This window comes from Rhea americana, unplaced genomic scaffold (assembly GCF_003343005.1).
Source record: "Rhea americana isolate MKP2758 unplaced genomic scaffold, rheAme1 scaffold_21, whole genome shotgun sequence".
In the NCBI taxonomy this organism is placed as follows: Eukaryota; Metazoa; Chordata; class Aves; order Rheiformes; family Rheidae; genus Rhea; species Rhea americana.
Window position 1 is genome coordinate 1,099,421 of NW_028186258.1, and position 15,701 is coordinate 1,115,121.

A 15,701-nucleotide genomic window follows, 5' to 3' on the forward strand; every position below is an offset into this window, starting at 1 on the left:
CTCTCCTAAAGCTGCTTGCAGGTTATGCTGTCTCTGAATGATTGTGAACAATTAGAAGCTAATTTAAATGGCTGGTTTGTATTCACAGCAGCAGCATATGAGCTAACCAGCTGGAAAGCAGACACGGTGATTTTCTGTTGATATGTCTCCCTCTTGTTGTTCCCTGGCAGTTTTTGCAAGGTGGATTCTCGCTGCGAGCTAATAATGAATCCCCCTGCACACTGCTGACCTGATTGAGACGGGTAAAGTTACGCTTTGTTTCCCAGTGCAGAGTTACCACTGACCCTGCAAAGCCAAGTTTTGGCTCAGCAAAAAAGTCCCCTCTGTTCCCCCCTGGGATGGGGATGGGGTGGAGAGAGTAGACAGAACAGCAAATACGGTTTGAAATGAGAAGTGTGGGAACAGGTCAATGCTTAAGGAATATTTTTACACAGATAAAAATACTACTTTTTAGTCCTACTTCCAAAGATGTAGAAAGGTACAGTGCCCTTGGACGCATTGTACCTCACCAGCAAATCTGTTGGTAGTCAGGTTGCACAGTTTTCCTGGTAGCATCTGCGTGGAAGGAAGATGGAGGCCCCAGGCCTGGCCACGTGCCTCGTGCTGCTGGAGTGGCGGGTGACTAATCCCTACAGCTCTGCTGTCCAAATGTCAACCCCAGTGCAGTCCAGCAAGAAGGCGGAAAATTTATTGCGTAACTGATGTCTCCTTTCGAGGCCAACAATTCGAGGGATCCTTTTGCTGCAAAAAGAGCTGCTAGACTGGTCTTTTCACGCATAAGGAGAAACACTGCTTAATCAGCAAGCTAGGGTAGCAGGGAATACCAGGAATCAAGGCGGGTGGCTGAGATGGCCTGCTCTCTCCTTATCACACAGCTGGTATTAGAAATCGTCCAAGTGAGTATTTCCTTAGGGGAGTTTGTTCTAGTAACCAAATGTATCTTGTTCTTTAGACCCACTTAGGCCTTGTTGGATGCTGCCAACAACATCAGCACAATCACTGCTTTCACCCCAGATGGTTAGGTATTACCAGGGTGTCCACAGCCATCCCTTTAGGTCCCGTTTGAGCTAGACATCTCTAAACAAGCTGGTCTGGGTTTCGGAATAGGTGCTGTGCTCCTGTGGTTGCTGTGCTGCCTCGTGGCTCTTCTCTCGTTGGGAATTGCTAGCTCTGACCTGTTTTACATGTGGCTTTACTGTGTCGGTGTTGAGGCAGCCTGTCTATGAGAAGCACTAGATGTTCACGCAAAATGTTGTCTGCATCTCTGCTTAGTGCCTCTGACCGGCTGCTCCTGTGTCTTTAACTGGAGTCTCCTGTGGATTTTTTTCAGGTAACAGTGCCATCTGGTGCTAGCTCAAAAGTCTTTATCAAGCTTTTCTCAAATTCTTGGAGGTAGCAGGAGAGAGTCATTGCTTTTATTCAGCCATCTTCCTATAAGAAAACCGGTGCTGTCTGTAGCGCTTTGTGCTGCTGGCACTTTGCACCCGGAGAGGAGATTCTTTAGGCCTGTCTCGTCTTTTCTGCTAGGCAACTGATTTTCCTAGAACTGATACACTGAGGAAATTGGATGTATGAAGCAGAAGTAGAAACACTGAGAAGGGGAGTATCTTTTATCATAAACTGCTGCTAACAAGAAAAATCTATGATTAAATCAAGCCCTCTGTTTGGGGACATCTTTGAAAGAGGCCCCGTAGCACTGTAGGTGACCATGTTCGGTAAGCCTTCTCTCGCGAGACCTTTCCTTGTTTTCCTAGCCCCTGTGTTTCTGAGCTCCAGCCTTCTACGTCTTCGTGCTGAGTGTTATGTTCTTTCTGGATTATTTTTCAGCTCTCTTCTAAGGCTTTGTAAACCTTTTTACGCACACGTAGGTATTGCTGTGCTTTCCCAGATGGAATGACCTAGTTGCTGATTGATGTGAGTATATGGATTGTAAGACTGTTTGAACAAATAATTCAGCAGTGCTTAATGACAAGATTGGACAAAGTCAAACTTATTTCTGTTTTTTTTTTTCTCAATTGCACTGAAGATCATTCTTGCCTGTTGAGTCTAGGAAAATCAATAGGCTTTTATAGGACCAGAGCTGGCAGTTTAGGTGCCAGGTTTGTTTTTGCTGCTTCATTGCTTCCTCCTCACACAAGAGTAGATTCCCTGTTGCTGTATCCTTTTGCGATGAGCACTGATGTTCAACTCTTGCACTTATGGGATAGAAATATGAGGCTAAGGCTGTTTAAAAAGCTGAGAGTTGCTATTGTCAACTGTAATTGTAATTAATCTTCCAAGCAAAATGGAGGGTAGAGTAGATTTGTGATATTTGCACGGGCTCGCCTTCTTTTTCAAACATCTATCTCTGCTGGTTACCCACCACACTCCTCCTGTCCTCTCAACTCCTCCTTCCAGTTCATTGCTCCCTCTGCTGGGAAATTCTCCCAGGCCAACTTCTTTCACCTTAAATGAAAACCCACTAACCTTTCTGTCTTGCCTTCCTTTCCTTGAATTAGTACTGTTCTGTACTTTGTCTTCCTTTTTAGGTTGGTGGGCTCATCAGACAAGGGAATCTATCTTGTACTGTTTTCAAAAATATCATGTAAATTTGCAGAGCTATAGCAGTGATTTGTCACAAACATAATGCTTGATAGCCTTGGACAAGGGAAGTCTAAGTAAAAGACTTACTTTTGCTAAGCAAAAGATTTATGTTATTGCCAAATTCCTCTGCTCCAAAGCACAGCATTTACCCATGTTATGACCAAAACTGTGAACTTTGTAGCATTTGTTCACTTTTTTCATAGCCAGACTCTACTTCTTGGACACATTTGGTGTCCAAGCGCACTGTAACTTGCCAGAAGGCTCAAAGCTGCCTTTTGGGAGATGGAGAGGTAGTGCAGCGTTCTCACCGCAAGTGAAGGACCAGAACTACGCTGCAGGAGGCGTTCCATACCTACAGAGACCTGAAAGATATTCTTCCCTGCTAAGATGCTTACTGTCCAAAAATAATGGAAAAAGCACAGGTAGCGATTAGAAAGGTAGACAGGGACAAAAGTAGTTAAAAGTCCATTGCAGGTAGGTGTGGAGAGACTTGGAAGAAGTTCAATCTGAAGCTGGAAGGAACTTGACTGAATGGCATAAATTTGGTTTTCTGTGCCTCTCCATAATAGCTCATAACGACAGATTGCAGCTGTTAGCATGCCTCTCAGGGGACCTATAATTTTCATAAGGAAAAACTATGTTATGAGATTATAAGGACTAATGGCAAACCCATATTTTGAAAACGTCTGTGTAAAAACCTTCCTGCTCCACAAGCAGTGTTGGAAGGGAACAGTAACACAGAACTAGCGATTCAATTCTCCTTTTTCAGACTACCTGGTCTCCTGTGGGTGTTGCAGAGGATTTCCCTGCTCTGTGGCCTTCGATGTGTAGTCACCTGCTGACTGTTCCATAAATGACTCTTTGGAAGACAGCAGATGCTGCCTGTCTGTAGCAATCCGATAAATAATTGGTGTGTAATTTGATAAAAATTCATGTCCCTTTAGGACAAGGGCTCTAAAACTGTTGCAGACATTCATCTGGTGATAGGCAAGCTATTTCAGAGCAGTGTGTGGCTGCCTGGGGCTGGAAGCAGCTGTGTTCATCCCTACTAGCAATGGGACGATAGTGCGCTAATGTAGGAAATCCTACTTCAGGTCATGCCTTTTACCTGCTGTCTGAATGCGTATGGTATCCAAATGGTAAAATTAAACCCAGAGTTGTTTGCTCGTAACTGGCATTACTTCAGGTGGGCTTGTGGACAAATTCTAGTTCCTACTGCTAGTTGAGTGTGTGTTGAATGTCAGATATTGATAGATTCAATCTGCTAGTTTCATGAAGAATAGTATGTTACCAGTCAACTGCTCGCAGGTGGTGCTTAGTGTTGTAAAGCTGTGCTGGTGTCAGCTTCTGTGAAGTCCATTAAAGCACTATTTCAGTTTTGAGGAGCATGTTGGCTGTACCCCTGTTCTTTTCTTTCTGCAGCAGAAGTTAATCATCAACTTGACCTTTACAGAATGGTATTTTACACTGCCCAAAACAGCCTTGTGGTCAAGTATTTAGACTCTTTCAAACTGAATCTAGAAAATAAATATCCTGCTCAGTCCTTTCTCCACTTTGACCGATCCAAATTGGAGTTTTTGGAATTTTTTATTCCTGATTGGTACACTCAAGGTTTTGGGGAATTCATTTAATGCAGGCCATATTCGACAGGTTTTTTAAGCTTGATGCAATTGCTATATGCCTCCAAATATTTTCTACTTTATAATTGAGTGCTTTGAGATGACAGGTGATATCATGATATTATGGAAATGCAGAATGATGATAAAATGTAAAATGACTAAACCTGAAGCATAGGAACTTATCTAAAAGGATTAATTCTGTGGCAGAGTGGTGAAAGGCTGTTCTCTGCTCTCTAGTAGGGTGTTGGGAGCTGTACACAACTCTAATATCTACTTCTTGATCAGTTCTTCTGGATTGTGAGACTTTGGTTTTCAAGAGTCAGAATTTCTAGTAATCTTTCTTCTGCCTTATTCTCTTCCCCCTCCATACATCCCGTCTGGCCGGGAGCCTCCAGTTGTTAGAAGGGAGGTGACATGAGCCATTTGATCTTCAGAAGAGACCAAATCCTACCTTCCACAGGGTTCTCTAGTCTTGCTCCCCTGAGCACACACTTTTTTGTATTACAAATGGCTCATGCGATGAGTATGATCAATGTAACACAAATGTCTTTCAAGGGAAGTGAACTTCATTTGTAGAACATGTTTCCCTAAGAATGTGATGCCACTAGTAACATGTTGATACTGAAATTCTTTGAAATTCAACCTTTGTCATCTAACTCTGTGCAGCCACGCTATATTTGGACGGCTGACTTGCTATTTTAGACGCCTCGTTGGGATTTAAATAAAAACAGCTTTGAGATGATTGTTAGGCTACTGTTTTACCCAAAGTGAGTTGGTGTGTAATAAGACCTTGTAGTCCCCCAAAATATTGGAGTAGTGATTTGAGTGAGGATGCATTACCTTGGAATGGCTACTACCAAGCCTGTTCCCAGTGGTGCCCTCTCCTTTCCCACCTTCAGGGACACCTCAGCCATCTCTGAAGTAGCTGTTGAGCTACTCCTGTTTACAGCTAGGTATAGCATGAACGGCACAACTTTTGTTTTCTCTTCATGCTCAGGACTAGAACTGGTGGCAGTCCAGGAGCTGTTTCATATAGCAAGAAGGGTTCCTGCTAACTTCAGCAAGGGGCCTGTGGTGGTCCCAGTCACAAACCAGAGCTGCCTGGCACTGCGTTGAGTCACCGCCTGCCAGGCCTTGCCTACAGAGGAAAGGCCCTGACTCCTTTCACATTCAGAAGCCAGACCTGGGAAGCTGGTGATACCCCATGTTCTGCTTCACACTGACTTACTGATCCCAGGAGATCGGGTCAGTTGAAAGACCGATGAAGAGCCTGTCTGTCAGTTGAATGAAACAAGGTTATATATTTTCATGGTATCAGGCACTTAGATTTAGCTTTGATTATGGAATATCATTTTTGAATGTGCTGTGGTGTTTGGAGACCTCTGCAGTAGCTCGTTACCTGTTGCTGCAGTAGACTGCTTTCCCAAAGGTTTGTTACAAACCTATTTTTTCTTTGAGCATTGGTACTACAAGTTTCCATGACGACTTCCAAGCTAACAAGTAGGTGATAATACTTCAAAATAAAAATATTAATGTGGGGATTGCTGGACACTTGCAGTTGGAATCGGTGACCTGCAGAGATGTCCCAGGGAGGATCATTAAATTTTAACTCCGGAACGGATTCAGTCAGTTGACTTGCCAAGAACTCTCTCCAGTATAATTTAAAAACCTTAGGTGTATGTTAGAATAAAATCATAACCCTTACACTTGGGAGGAAGTAAAATATCTAGTTCATCTCTTCTCTGCCAGGACATTGTCCATTGGCATGTTAAAAGAAAAAAAGACTAAAGAGAATGATGACGTGTTTTCCATAGCTCAACTAGGAAAGGAGACCGTAGAAAATAATAGATCTCAAACGCTTTATTTTTCTCCTCAACCTTTCTTTCTCTTAGTCCTACTGACAGAATTTACCACCATCCATAGTGTGAGACAGGCTTTGTAAAATCACAAGTTTTTTTTGTTTGTTTTTTGGTGTTTTTTTTTTTTTTTTTTTTTTTTTTTTTTTTTTTTTCTTAGAAGAGCCTGGAAATGGTTTAAATGAGATCAGTTGCACAAGCTGTGTGGGGAAAGTGCTGGGACATGTGAGATGGAGAAAGAGCTGAGAGTGAATAGTGGTGGCGGGTTTGTGCAGGTCAAAGCCTGGCTTCTCTGATTTCTTCTTGGTGACTACTGCTAGTCAAGTCCCACTTTCTTATTGAAGTTACTTCTGCTATTTGATTCAAGTAGTTTCCTTCTGCCCCGCGGTTGGCTGAGTAAACATCCCACTCAATGTTAGAGCAGTTCAGGTGAATGTGTAACATTTACTCTCCAGCAATTGTACTTTTCTCTGCTTTTGTGGTCTCTTATTCCCTTCTTCATAAGCAGTTACTGAAGGAGGGTTTCTCTTGGCTGCTTATTTCTTCTCCTCCATCCCCATGAGCTTACTCCTAGAGCTCTTGTTTTTGAGGATAAGTGGAAAGTGGCTGGAACAGAAACCGATGGTTCTTCGTAATCGTTGTGTTGAAGATAGAGGCTGTGGGATCACACTAGCACCCCCGAGCATGTTTTGCTCTTAGGTCAAATATCACAGCTATACCAGATGGTGCTGACCCGGTGTGAACTTCAGTAGTTTTACGTAGTATTGGCCAGCTTTATGCTGGATCAGGTGTCATCTTCCATAGCCAGTGTGAACTCTGTATCTCAGAGTAATTGAGCAGAAATATAGCTGTATAGCCGTGGGTGATGCAGATGAAACCTGTGCTCCCAAGTCTGTGTGTCACTGAATATTGAAGATCGTGGAACTGTTGAAGTTTTGCCTTGGGAGTGACAAATAACAGTGATAAGGGAACTTGTGTCCTTCCACCGCCGAATTCTCTAACAGGGGTTGAATCTGCAGGAGCCACTGAGTAGTCAGCTCTTCTGCAAGCTGGTAAGGGAGCCTGTACGAAGTGCGTTGTGAGCTGCACGCTGGCATTTTTGAAACGGAACGACTGGTGACTTCGTCTGGGACACGTTCAGTATTTAAAACTGCTCTGCGCTTCTGCATTTCAGCTTGTTCTCCAGCTTGTGTTCTTGGTTTGTTCTGAGCAAAGGACAATTTTTTTTTTTCATAATTACCTCACGTGACAACATTGCTGACTTGCAGTGAACCATGACGGTAGCAGAACAAACTATTTGTTACTCTCTGCAGGCAGAAATGCATTCTCCTTTTGTTACTCCTAAAATACCAAGACTGCTGCCCCATGCAGAGCGGAAACCATATGGGAATAGGAGAGGAGATGATGTGCTGGGAGTAAGCATAAATGTGTGCTTTTCCTCTTTGGACAACATGTTTGCATGGGGGGAGCTGGTCACTGGAGCCTGCACAGAGGAGCTTTTGTCAGCTGGTAGATAAATGTGAGCTGCTAATCTGTGAATTTAAACTTTGCTTTTAAGTATGCAGATAGTGACCAGGGGTTTATGCTGCTACTGAGCACTTTCAGTAGTGTTTTGGGGTTTTATATGCAACAATCAGAGGTAGTAGTTCATGTAGCAGCCTCAGCCGCTCTGTTATTTGTCACAAACTGCTTTGGAACTGATTGCTGCTTACTTACCTGCCACAGTACTTGGCACTGGTGGCTGCACTGAGTCGTCAAAATTGTTCTCTTTTTGATCTGTTATCAGAAGGTGGCTCTTAAAGGAAAACTGGCCATGTATCTCCCATTGGCTTTATGGAGTTGAAGGATTATATCCTAAGAGTTACAAGGCATATTTAACTCACCCCCTACTGAAGAAGATTTGTGCACCTAGCTACTGAATTGTTTGCTAAAGCCTCAGGTATACTTCCCAACCTCTGCAGTTTAAAAAAAGTGTTTCAGGAAATCACAAGTCTGTTTGCTAGAGGAAATTAGACAAATGATTGGAAGCAATCAAGCTACTGAGGCTTAATGAGCTGATGTTCATCAGCTAAGCAGGAATCATGATCCTCTCTCTGTCTACCCAATTTCAGGTGAAAGCTGTGATGATTACTTTATTTCTCATTTGAGGTGAGGTGACTCAACTGAGAAAGGGGAACATGATCATGTTGGTGCTTGTTTCCTAAGCAAAAATGAAAATTGTGTTTTTTTTTCCTGTTGTGCGATATGAGAGCATCGTCAGACCTAGTAAAATATCACAGGTGTTCTTTGAGTTGAAGCTGATGCCTTTTGACTAGTAGGTCTGCTGTGGAGCTCAGACACTGATTCAGTGCTGAGCACCAAGACAAAGCATCTGAATAGCAGAGGGAAGAGACAGAGATGCCAGAACTATTCTGCATCTTTGTCCTGCTCATTTTTGTAGTTGGTGCATTAACCAGTGTGACTGACTGATCTGTGTCTGGTCATCCCTTCTTGCCCAGGTAAGATGCCTCTGCAGTGAAGAGTGTCTCTGGTTTGCATTATTGGATATAGATAAACACAAATTTTTAGAAGACAAAGCAACACAGAACCTGCCTTTTATAGGAGATATTTGGAAAGGTGTTGTGTACAGCTGGCATGTAGGAGTGCAGGACTAGCTAAGAACCTCCCTAGAGAGCTCACATTCCTGATTCTTGGGGCTAAATCAAGGCATGTTACTCTAGAGCATAGAACTCTAGTCATGTTAATATTGATTTTTATAGAAATAAATACAGCAACTGAGCTATACATACCTGCTTTAAAAGTGCTTTTTCCACTATCGAGTTCCGTCACCACCGAGTGAGGGAGCTAACCTTCGGCTGATGATCATGTTACTCTAGGTGTAATATATGAGAGGAAGAATGACTCAGCTGTCATGTATTCAGAAACAGGCATTCTGGTTTCCTCTGGTTAGGTTAGTTCTGGGTTTTGACTGTCTTTTGTGTGATGACAGACTACCAAGTATTTATTGTTGGGGCTGATATTCTGCCTACTACTTGGGCTTGCTTATCCTAGCAACCAAGGCAGGTGGGTCTGGCACGTGAAGCTGAAAATAGTCGCGCTGCCTTTAAAAATCGAGAGATATGAAAATAGACTGAATGCAGTTCAGCTGCAGACGAAGTCTTATACCTTGCTTTTGGAAGAATTTCTGTGTGATTATATTCTTCAGATGTGACTACCCAGGAATACTCATTTACTACTTCTACAATTTGCCAGAATTAAATACTACTCAAATATTGCCACTGCTAGGTAGCATGAGATAGTAGTGTCAGTTTAGGTTTTTCAGGTGCTATGTTTAGAAGGGACCAGGGCAGTGTGGCTTAGCGATATGTTGAAACATAATGCATCGATTTAAACATCAAGTGTCAGAGCTTACATTACTCGAACGCGTGTTGAAATGAGAGTAGTGTTACACACTTTGAGTGTTGGAGGAGGAGAGCTCTTTAGTTAAAACACCTGAAATGCTGCTTGAGTACTTACTGCAACGTGGATGTTACTGCTTGTTTTTTGGATATCAGGAGGTTATCACATATAGTGCTTATTTTAACAAATAACTTTAGAAAGCTCGATAAAAATTGATCTCTGTATCCACGTGGGAGGCAGTAAAACACTTTGACGCTCTGGAAGTGGGCTGAAGGAGGCCTCAGGTTTCCCACTCTGGTGGAATTCTGACTCCAGAAGCTACGCTTCAAGAGCCTGCCTGTCTGTCTGTCTGTCTTCCTCTTACTGAAACACTCAATCAAGATGACAATAAATACTCAGGTATATTGGTTTGATTCTGGATCCTGTCCTTAGATTATAGATTTATGACTAAATTAGTAATGCAGGCTGTAAGCCAGGGCATGGATTAGTGTGAAACGCTGACAAAGCACCGTCAATTTTGGACTGGGGAGTCAACAGGGAAACCTGGTGGGGTACAGCAGTAACAGAGCTTCATTTTGAAAGTAAGATGTGAAAGAGTGGCTCTGTCCCTGATACTCAGCTCACATGATGCTGCTTCAAACGTGTGGTATGCAGTTGGTGTATTTGCAGGGCTCAGTGTGGTACCAATGCAAATAAATGCTTGACCACTGAAATGTAGATCAGATTTGTTCCTGTGCAGCAGAAGTGGAAATCTTAACAGCGTTTACGGTAAGACTGAGCAAGCCTGAACCTAGAGTTCAGTGTTGCGGCCTCCGTATTAGCATGCTTAGAGCATTATGCCTTGTACAGCATCTGGGTAATGCATTAGATGTGAAATGCATCTGCAGTTTTGAGCTTATTGATAACACTTAATAAAATAGTCTGCAAGTGATCTTCAGATCACTAAAATAGCTTGATGAGAGACTACTTCTGGAAGGATATTGCTTGCTTAACTGGCCGATAATCACTGGAGATGCATCAAGCAGTACCTCCCCTTATTAGTTATGAGTCTTCGTGTCCCCACAGCTCTTTGTAAGCTAATGGAGAACACGTAATGATGGCTGAGCTGTACCTTTTGTTGCCAGTGCCAGCTCTTTGCCGGCAAGTGCTTTTGCAGAAGCTGGAGCATGAGCAGTGCTGTGACTTTAGCCATGCTCTTATTGATGGTTTTTGCTACCTGTATGGACCTGGGGGCTACTGGGTGCAGCAAGAGCCATAATCAGATTCTTGGTGTCTGTGTGACTGATGAGGCCCCTGTGCTGTTTCTGATTTACAGCTAAGGATTTCTTTCCTTGCTTTCTTTATGGCAAGAGCTTCCTGCAGTGAATTTGATGCCAAAACCGACTCCTTGGCCAACTAAGATCTTTTACTGTGCAGTATCTTGCTTAAAATCTTCCAGAGCAAACAGGATTTCCACAGGTTTTTGGAGAATTTTCTGCAGGCTAAACGTGCAGGCTAAAACATAGAGCAGTGGTGTGATGCACTTCTTACTGTGCCTTCTATGTTCTCCAATACATGGACTGGGTGTGAGTGGGCAGTGATGTATGGTGCAGAGGGGGGAAGAGAAAAGGGAGGCTTAAGAAAGTGATGTACAAATCGGAACATCTGTATCTTTTCTGATGTATCTCCTTACTTATAGCACAGTCATGAATAGGTTGCTTAATTGCTGTGTTTCAGATCTGTAAATTGGATTTTACAAATGTGCCAAGAGGGTTAACTCTGTATAAGGAAGTACTTCGGCATCCTCTGCTAAAAAATCTCTTCAGCCCTGAGGGGTGGAATACTGTGCGTTTCTATTTGTCATGTTGTTATTTCTAACTAAGTATAATCTGGGGTCACTAAATCTAATATCTTTCTCTCTTCTTCCAGCTGAAGCTTGAAGATCGCTCTGTAGTCCCTCGAGATGTGGTCAGACACATGAGCTCCATTGTAAGTGCTTTTTTCTGTGTCCCTTTTTGGTTATGATACTGCTGTATGGATTTCTAAAACCTGCCAAATTGCCCGGAATGGAGTTTGGACAGTAATGCTTTGAGCACACTCTATTTTTAGCATGTTTAGTAGATCTAGCTGCATCCTTTGAAAATGAAATGCCAATAAGGTTGCCCTGCTGCTGGTGCATATCGGCAAGATATAAAGATCTCCTGAGCAAGCAAGTATGATGATGTCAGGTAATAAGACAAGCTTGCCCATCCTGCCATCTCTGAAGTTTTAAGCCAATCCAAGCTGTAGGGAATGTGGACCTGCTCTCTCTGCCCCAAAGGAGAGGCTGGTGTGGAGACAGATCACTTGAGTGTTACCGTGTGCCTTTTGGTGTGCCGTGGGCAGTGTTGTTTGGAAGAAGTATTTTCAGGGAGACCTCTCAATCTCCAGCAAGCACCATCTTGTCCAGCTTCTCTCGAAAGAGATGCAGCAAATCCCAGTGTTACTGAAGCAAGTCACGCTAAAGCATCTGACACAGCTAGGTCAGCAGAAAGCAAGCTGAGTCTTAACCAGCAGCCTATAATTGTTCCCGTTGCTCTTCCTGGTTACTATTTTAAGTCTTAGTCGTTCCATTCTAGTTTCACAGCATATGTGCTTATTGGAGACGTGTGGGTTTGATTTTTGTTAAGGGATTACAAAGAACATTATTTGGTATTGATTATCAAATGAGACACGATCTCTTTAGGAGCTTAGCTAGGTTGGCAGTGTCTTGCTGTTGCTAACACCTTACCTATAACCCTGAGCCATATGGCCTGCCATGTGTACACTCGTATCTTCCCTTGACTAGCTTCCAGCAGTGTAGCTACTGAGGTGGTGATGAAGTAGGCAGCTGGCTGCTAACTGATGCAGTTGCACCACATGGTGTGCAGCCTGGTGCAGAGATGGGGAAGGCCATTCTCCGACCCGGGTGGTTTTTCAAATAAAACCGTTTTTGCCAAAAGAGGGAAAAAAAAAAAGAGTCAGCCCATCCCTTTTGCACAGAATCTCCCAAACAAAAGAAAAGGGAGAAAAACCGGAAGGGTAATTCAAAAAATGCTGAAACAAAGCATTTCTTTAAGAAACTTAATTCGTGTGTTTGAAATGGAAATTTTGAGTCAACGCTTTTTACTAAAACTGCAGTTCTATAAATGTATTTCAATCCAAAACAAAGAGGTGCTAGCAAAGTGAAATATCAACTGGTCACACAGTTGTACCTGGCACAGCTGCGTAGCAGCGTAACCTTCTTGCTTAGATGGATGCTTTCTGATGAGTCCTGCCTCTTAATTGTTTGTTCACCGATGCTTTTTATTGTTCTGAAAGTTTAAGATGACTTTAAGTTATTCTCCTCTTGGCAGACATGGATGTGCTGCTTTTGTTTGCAATTTTCATACTTGTCTGAGCAGAAATTGTCTTCTCTGGCTTGCTACATGCATATCAGGAGACACTAAAGTGTGTAAAGCTGTTTTACACACTCCTTCTTTTTTGTCCAAGCGCCTTGTACAAGCACTGGCATTTGCTTGACCGTAGTACTGGTGACTGACAATATTTATTGATGGAGAGGTGGGCTTATAACTCGATTTCTTCTTTCCCTTCTGTTCAAAAATACAGGAAATGTGAAGATTACTTACAGTTCACCTTACCTGCAAGTATACTTTAAATGTCAGTGATAAATAAGACACTAAACTCCTATCCCAAAGAAAACACTCGTTAAGTAGATGTGGTCAAAAATGACAAAAGCGTTTAAAATAGAAAATCTGCAAGTGACTGTCTGCCAGATTCAGAATATGGGATGGTTGCCCTGTACCAGTTGGCCTGGCAAATGCACAATGTGGAACTTACTCACCATACTCTCTTAGGGCTTGTTTTTAACCTTGAGAGGGAAGGATGTGAAATCCTGTTTCTCAAGAGAAGAGAGAACTGACTCAAATTTGTATTTCTTATCTAGCACGGGTTGGGGGGGGGGGGAGATAGTTGAAGTTAGTGCTTCAGTGGGCAGTGAATGAAACAAGATCCTTTTTCTCTGAATGCTGTTGGACCCAGAAGTCTGATCAGTTGGATGAGAAATGGTGGAGGTAGCAGACTTTATTTTTGCAGGTAGTCCTAGTTTGCAGAGCAGATTAGAAGTAGGTCTGTAATCTGTCAGGCACCTGCCTTCTGCTACTTCAAAGGATCCTGGGCAGCATTGCCCCTTTTAAATAAAGGAATAGGAGGGTAGCATGAAGATTCCCCTCTTAGAAAAGAGAGCACTGAAGAAAGAATAAAAGGGCAGGAGGTAGAAGGCATTGAGTTGAAGCCTACACTTGCTGAGTTGCTGTTCTCTCAGATGGGAGTTTGCTGGCCTGCCTTAAAACCTTGTCTGGGGTGGGAAAGGAAATTAATCACTGCTTCATCTATTTGTTACTTAAATACTCGCCATACCCAGTGTGGTGGATGCCAGGAGGAGGGAGAATATCTAAGGAGTACACTTAATTTTGGTGTGAATGGGGCTTGGATCAGTCAGCCCTTCTAATGAGCGTGCAGTCCGCACAAAGATCAGTCACCTCTGGTTTGTAGTGTCGCTGGTGGCATTCAGAAGAGTGGATTTTTATAATTGAACTGTGAAACGTCAACTTGTTTCGTTTGGTCCTCTTTCATTTGGAGCATCTAAAGTAGCACAGGACAGTTCTGTCTGAGCTGGCTAGGGGAAAGCAGGGCTCTGGCCATAGACCCTAACTGGAACACAAGAGGCTGGTTACTCTGGGACTACATTGCTGAGCCTTGCTATAATCTTGTGGCGTGATTCAGCAGAATGTCTCAGCCTGCAAATCTACCTTCCCTGTCACAGGCTGTTTCGTATGACAGTAAAATAACCTTGTAATAACCAAAGGTTCAGTGGCAGATAAGAGAAGAGCTGTGATTCAGCAGCCTTGTAGCCTTCTAAGGCTGCTCACAGTGTTGGTCTCTTTCTTTGCTTAACGATCTCATGCAGCACGGTTATGTCTCAAGATTTTGATAAGTGGAAGGAGATGCATGCTGAACTAAACCCAACACTCTTGCCTGTGACTAGATAAGGCCCAGCTGGATAAAATAGGATCTGTGGGTACCAGACACTGAGGTGCTGACATGGTCCTGGTTTAGTGTCTCCTGTGCTGATGGTGAGAGGGCTTTTACCGTGGGAAGCCTGGTGCTTTGTAACTTAAACTGACTTTAGCAGGATGAGAGACCTTGAATCCCAGAGCAGCAGGGCTTCCTTCAGACTCAGTTTGCAGGGGGTCTGTACCCAGGGAGAGTTTTGTTAGGTTAGGAGCATGGAGGCCCTCCTTAATCCATCCTTAGACTGTACAGTGTGATCTTTACCACCAATTTCCATAATCTCTTGATGACAATACAGCTTTTGCAAAGGATTTGGCTAGACTGTTCTGCTGTTAATGCTGATGCCTCTCGAGATTCTTGCAAAGTAACTGTGCATTTAGTTGTCCTCACCAAGCTATTTCCATAGTCCTGTGGCCATGAGATCCCTGGGGATGAGCAGACAGGGAGTCTGGACTTGCAGTATGCAGATAGGCTTATAGGGTGATGCAAGACACCTTCTGTTGTACTCCACAGGGACATATTTCCCTCTCCAGCATTTTTAATGTGATGTAGTATCTTGGGAAACTCTGATCTGTTTGTGGAAAAATGCCCCTGTTTGATAGAGCGGTCAATGGAGAGCTCCCTGTGCTGCTGGTAGCTGAGTTTGGGTAGCTTTGACACACATTGGGGAAACTTTCTATTAGAGAATGCAGAAATGGTATTTGTACAGCAGTCTCGCCAGTTCTGGTGGTATTGCTTGTAGCTTTACTGTTGGTGAAAGGGATGGTAGACCCAGAGACCAGACGAGCCACAGAAACTGCAGGTGCTGGAATGCATTATGTCCCAGAACTGCAGTTGTGGTGGCTGCTGCCAAGGGAAGAATAAGCTCTGAAATGCTTAGTGCAGGGCAAAAGGTGTTTTTTGTTTGTTTTTTTGTTTTGTTTTGTTTTTTGTTTTGTTTTTCTTGTGGGGATTTTTTGGTCTCCAACTACTAAGCAGAATCCAGAGCTGAAACTGAAAAGCGTGGGCAGGAGATGAGTTGGATATATTTAATCTGGCTTCACCTGGAGGAAGAGCAGGGTAAATGACTGAGCCTTGGCCTTCAGAAAATGGGGGTTTCAGTTCAGCAGATGCAACTTCTGGGCAGGGCTTGGACTATGGTAGCAGCAGCTGGCTGGAGGCTGAGACATAGTCC

General features: G+C 43.3%; 1 protein-coding gene across 1 annotated transcript in view; it reads left to right on the forward strand.

Annotated features, from left to right (window-relative positions):
- UBE2O (ubiquitin conjugating enzyme E2 O) overlaps window positions 1-15,701 on the forward strand; it is a 68,084-nt gene that overhangs the window by 24,361 nt on the left and 28,022 nt on the right. The window contains exon 2 of the mRNA XM_085304449.1: window positions 11,366-11,425. Within this exon, the coding sequence (XP_085160575.1) occupies window positions 11,414-11,425 (12 nt within the window). The 5' untranslated portion in view covers window positions 11,366-11,413. The remainder of the gene's footprint in view (window positions 1-11,365; window positions 11,426-15,701) is intronic.